General features: G+C 48.8%; 1 protein-coding gene across 1 annotated transcript in view; it reads left to right on the plus strand.

The window, feature by feature from the left end:
* Nucleotides 1-1,601: 1,601 nt before the first annotated feature.
* GGA2 (golgi associated, gamma adaptin ear containing, ARF binding protein 2) overlaps nucleotides 1,602-5,540 on the plus strand; it is a 13,135-nt gene continuing 9,196 nt past the window's right edge. The window contains exons 1-4 of the mRNA XM_019473998.1: nucleotides 1,602-1,625; nucleotides 2,124-2,222; nucleotides 4,072-4,195; nucleotides 5,400-5,503. Coding sequence (XP_019329543.1) covers nucleotides 1,602-1,625; nucleotides 2,124-2,222; nucleotides 4,072-4,195; nucleotides 5,400-5,503 — 351 coding nt within the window. The remainder of the gene's footprint in view (nucleotides 1,626-2,123; nucleotides 2,223-4,071; nucleotides 4,196-5,399; nucleotides 5,504-5,540) is intronic.

The raw sequence follows: 5,540 nt of genomic DNA on the forward strand, positions 1-5,540 counted from the left end.
TCTCCTCCACGGAGCCCCTTCAGGGTGATGTTCATGGGTGCTGTCTTAACCTGCTGCATCTCTCCTGCTCCCCATCTCTCCTGTCCATCCTCGGCCCCAGTCCTGCCAAAGCTGTTTGAGCGCTGGACTGGGGAGTGGATAAAGCCAAAAAAGACTGTTTTCCTCAACCAGCCGTGCAGACCGAGCTTTGGGATGGGCACTCGTGCAGCCCTGTTGCAAAAGGGTAAACTGCGCCTGTGGTTCCAGCACGGCAAGGTTTGCAGTCCGGTCCTGGGAGAGCTGCCTGTAAATGATTTTTAACAGCTTCTCGTGCTCTGTGCTAAAAGCAACATCGCGCTGTTGCTGCTTTCAACACCTCAGTTTGTGCCTGACTTTGACTCTTCAGGAGTGTGTACTCGGGACTGTATTTTTAGGCAGATTTTAGTAACAGCTGGTTCCTGCTCGTCCTGTGTCTTTCATTTCTGCCTCTTTTACAAAAAGCCCTAAAGCAGCTGGCAGCAGTGTGAGGTCTGAGCCGCTTCCTGCCTTGTGCCGCTCGCTTGCAAGCCTCACGCTGAGGCTGTTTTTTCTTTCTTTTTTTTTCCTGTGTAAGATAAAGCCACTGACCCAAGTATCCCTGAGGAAAACTGGGAATGCATCCAGCGGTTCTGTGACCAGGTGAACGCCGACATAGACGGGTAAGGCAGACAGACGGCTCTTTGTGTTCACTCTGGGCTGCGCGTCTGGCTCTGAGCTTCTCTCATGGCTGCGGGGGGAATGGGACCTGTCAGCCACAGTGCGGGGAGCCTGGAGAGACAGTGGGAGCGCTCGCTCGGCTCCGCTGCTCCTGAGAGTGCCTGTACAAGAACGGGTAAATAAGCTGCAGAGAGGCGTTTGCCAGCGTGGTGGAGGTTGATGTCTAGGAACGGGCTCCGACATCCATTACTGCAACCCACGAGGCAGCAGGTGCTGCCACTGTGCCCTCACCGGCCTCTTGGGAGACTGGCCGAGGATACCTGCTGTGGGGTTCTGCAGGGAAGCCCCGAGTGAGCTCAGCCTCGGCTTTTCCTTTCAGAGAGGTGGGAGATCTCTGCTGGGGCTTCCCCGCCTTCCAGCTGACAGTCTTGGCTCAGGGAAGGAGCAGGAACTAATTAAGCAGATGACCTGTCAAAGCTTAGTGACCATCCCTTTCTTTAGAGCAGATGCCTGTGCATTCAGAGCCCGTAGTCTGGCGCCCGTCCCCCCCAGCAGCGTGTGTGCACAGCAGCAGTCAGCAGGCTGGGTCGGGCTGCGGATCAAAGCTCCTGTGGCTGCAGAGAGCCAGCTCTATCTCCCTCTCCCAGCTGGCTCCCTCCGAGGGGGCAGCAGTGGGATCGCACAAGCTGCCTCAGTTCATCTCTCGCCCCTTGTGCGTGTGTGCGTACCCCAGGCCAGCGCTCTGGCAGAGGAAGGGTGTCTGACGTAGGAGGTTGTGAATCCGGCAGTTGCTCTTCTCTGCAGGGCAAAATCAGCAGCATTTGTTTTTCTTGGGAACTTGTGTGTTGCCTGACTTGCTTCTGCTACTCCCCAGCCCATCGCTTGCACCGAGGCTGCTCGCACATAAAATACAGTCGCCTCAGGAGATGGAAGCTCTCCACGCTCTCACAGTAAGTGCTTTCATCCACATGCAAAGAGAGAGAGGCAGCAGTAACTTGGAAATAGAGTCTGGGGGGTAGAGGCAGTGTAGCTGTCTCTTCTTTTTCTCTTAGGTATCTCTCCCTTTTAACTTTCCGTTGCACAAGGAATATAGAAACCAGGGTATAACGGAGGGAGTAACTGCTGCTGTTCCTTCCCATGTCGTTCTGCTGAGGTGTTTCAGTGGTCTGCAGCTCTTGCTGTTTGGCCTGTGGTCCCACCACAGGGTCAGTGGCCCAAAAGTTATTAGTGATGGGTAGAACAGAGCAGATGGTCTTAAATAAGCTGCTTAAGAAGGCTGGATGAAGGAAAAATACATGTTCTTGCTGCACAACTTCCTCAGTATCTTGTATTTGTGAATGCAGTGCCAGAAAATTCTTAGATTTAGTATTATAATGGCAAAGTTACTTTAAAAATTCCCCAAGACCTGTGTGTACAGTTTCTGTTTGGTACTGTTTTGTTTTCTGCAGGTGCTAGAGACCTGCGTGAATAACTGCGGTGAAAGATTTCACAATGAAATAGCAAAATTCAGGTTTCTGAATGAGCTGATTAAAGTGCTTTCCCCAAAGGTAGGTGGTCATGGTTATGCAGGACATAGCAGGTAGGACATACTGTTTATTTCATGCTGGATATGAATACTTAGAATTAATCTCACGTAGAAGTGGAGCAGAATTCGTTCTGTGCCTCCAAGCACAAGGACTAGATGTGAATCCCCCTGTAAAAGATGTAAGCCAGGGGCTCTTTTTGTGAAAAGCTTTTTCCTTGTGGCTTCTCCCAACTCTGCTGGGACAGTCGGAGACTCTGGAGGAGCTTGACGTTGTTCCTGTGACCCCTCAGCCTGTGGCCCTTCTGCCTCTCAGTGATTTACAGAACTCTGGTTGGGGAAGTGGCAGAGGACAGAGATGCCAGGAGCTGCCCAGAGCCTCTCCCGTGTTTTCTTATGCTCTGTCCTCAAACTCTTGTGCTCCGGCTGCTCTCCTTGCTTTCTCCTGGCGAAGATTAGCCTGAGTTTGGGTCCTGTTCATGGGGCAGGATCAGCTTAGGTTGTGGCAGGGGGGACTGGATTTCAGCAGCACTGGTGCAGCACTCGCCCCACCATCGCCTGACAGTTGGGCATTCATGCAGCCCCTCTGGGGTCCTGCTGAGGGTGTCCTGAAAGCCGGGCAGAGGGCTCCCAGCCCCGGGCAGCGACAGCCCTGAGTCAGGGGGAGGCTGGAAGGGATCAGCTGTAGCTAACATGGAAGCTGCAAAGTCCCTTCCTGCTGCTCTGCTTCCCTGGCTCGCAATATATTCATTCAATATATTCAATATATTCATTCCTGCTCCCTGCTGCGGAGCACTTTGCTTCTGAGTGCAATCGCTGCCTCCTGAGAAGAGAAGCAGCTGCCAGAAATGAGAAGCTTAGTTTGAGGAGCTAAGAGAGCTGTGAGTTCAGAGTGGATGCACTGGGTCCCCTGGCAGCGCCTCTCATGATGAAAAATGGAGACCTCTTTTATCAGAGACTGCGTGATCTTCATGCCTTGCTCCTCTCTGCATCAAATAGCAGGCCTGGGACTTTCTTAAATACCCCTCTCAGCAACTCAGTAATCGATTCTCCTTTTTAGTGGGTCCTGCACACGCTTACCGCTTGTACAGGTTTCATTTTCCATTACATCATCGCAATGGGCAGAGGTGCAAAAAGCTGATTTCAGAGAAATGTTTAACTGAACAGCAAAACCTCTTCTCTCAGTCCCAGGTTTGGTACGGGTATTTCAGTGAAACAACAAAGTTTAAAGAATGTTGTCACTATAGAGAGTTTTGTTTGCTGTTTTGACAAAACAGGTATCATAAGTTTAAAATGCCTAGCGTTTTGGAGGTTTGTGTGTGGCTTTTATCACTCTTCCTGATGTTTTTATAATACATTAAAGTGAGTGCTCGTAGGCAATAATGAGAGAAATCAGAGAAAACATCCAGATGCTGAAAAAAGACAGTAACTTTCATTTCTCATTTTGTTCAGTTTTCATTTGTCTGGGTCTGGCTGAGGCCAGTGGCGCTATTTGCATTGCGGGCAGTTAGGGGAAGTATTTAAAGTCAAGCACAGAACTGTTCTCACTAAAATAAAACAACCTACTTTTGGTTTTGGATTCAATAACTGATCAGAGAAGTTTTGAAATGGCTTAATTTTGATTGTCATATAATATTTATGTAATTATCATATTCTTAATAGCATTCCTTCTATTTACAGCCACAGCTATACGCGCTATTTCCAGTACCACAAGATACACAGTTGACAACACTGTGGATAAAGTGTTAGGAATCCATTTGCTACTTGGTCTCTGCACACAGATGACTTGGGGCTAGACCCATATGCCATATCTGGCACCAATACTTTGGTTTCAGTCTTTTTTGTCTTACTTTACTTTTTTGTTTTGTTTTCAGTACTATGGAACCTGGTCTTCAGAAAAAGTCAAGTCAAGAGTCACAGAAGTAATATTCAGTTGGACAGTCTGGTTTCCTCAGGAAGTTAAAATCCGGGATGCTTATCAGATGCTGAAGAAACAAGGTTTAGTTCTGTTATTTCAGTTTCCTTTTTAGCCTTCCAAGTCACATGGTTTCAGACCACAGATATCTGTCTTCTTTAATTTGTGACTCAGCTTTTTTCATAAAATGTTGTGTGTAAGGGAAAAAAGGACAAAGGCCACACTTACAAGGCTGTTTGTGTACTTAAGGATGCATGTAACTGTTTAAAGAGATTTACCAAATAACAGCCTTATTGAGTCAAAGATCAGGCTAGCCCTGTGGTCTCTGTTCACACAACGCTCACCACTGTTGCGCGGGGAGGAGGTACAGGACAAACTCAGAGTGATCTTTGCCCTGGAATACTCTCCCAGGATTATGAGGGATGGCTTCAGAGAGATCCTGAGCTGGATTTTTCATCCATTCGATCATATTTAATAGCCCTTAATGGTATTGTCATCCAGAAATTTGTCCAATCCCGTCTTGATATCCCAGGTAATAAGTTTCATAGCTTAACTAAGAAAATGCCATAACACTTTCCATGGAAGTTCAGGGGAATTAGGGAATTTATTTTTAAATGCTTCCCACCAGGTTTGCTTTGTGCATCTTCGAGCGTCAAATGGCTTTGCAAACCTTCCCCTGAGTCCTGCTGTGGAAAGGTTCCTCGCCATCACTGCCTTTCCTTTGTGCAGCTGCTGCTGCAGGCTGGGGTGCTGAGCAGGGGTGCTGGGCGCCCTCCTGCCAGGCAGCTCTCGGGGACCGCTGCCCATCCAATGCCTGTGCAGTCAGCGGCTGCTGCTGCTGCAAGCGCTGGCTGGAGAGGCAGGAGGGGAGACGTCCACAGAATCACTGCTGACGTTAAGGGCTCCTTTGGTACTCGGTTGTGTGTGTTCGGTGCCCTGCGTTTTATGGCCGTACTGATTGTGGCAGTCCTGCGTGCTCGGAGGTCAATACTGGTGTGCTCCCAGTGCTCTTGCTATGGGAGAATTTTAGCAATTCACCCAGAGGGAGCTCAGCACATCTGAATTTTATTTTCTGCCCTGAAAATCTCATTTGGCCTGTGCTTAATTCAAGGGATAAAGGGAAGTCTTTCATCTGGGTGTGTGCTAGGGCAGCTCCTCGCTTCTTCATCTCATTCTGTAAAGTTCTGAGGAGGGGTGAAGGAAATAGGTGCGAAATCCAATGCACTGTTGAGCATTGGTGTTTTAACAGCTCAGGCATCACTGAACAAACATTGTCACCCGTTCCAGGGATTGTAAAAGAAGACCCCAAATTGCCAGAAGACAAAATTTTACCTCCCCCTTCTCCGAGACCTCAGAATTCTATTTTTGACACAGATGAAGAGAAATCCAAGGTAAACCTTAGGGTTTTCATGCCTACCCCCCCCCCCC

The sequence above is a fragment of the Aptenodytes forsteri genome, unplaced genomic scaffold (assembly GCF_000699145.1).
Source record: "Aptenodytes forsteri isolate BGI_AS27 unplaced genomic scaffold, ASM69914v1 Scaffold55, whole genome shotgun sequence".
NCBI classification, from domain to species: Eukaryota; Metazoa; Chordata; class Aves; order Sphenisciformes; family Spheniscidae; genus Aptenodytes; species Aptenodytes forsteri.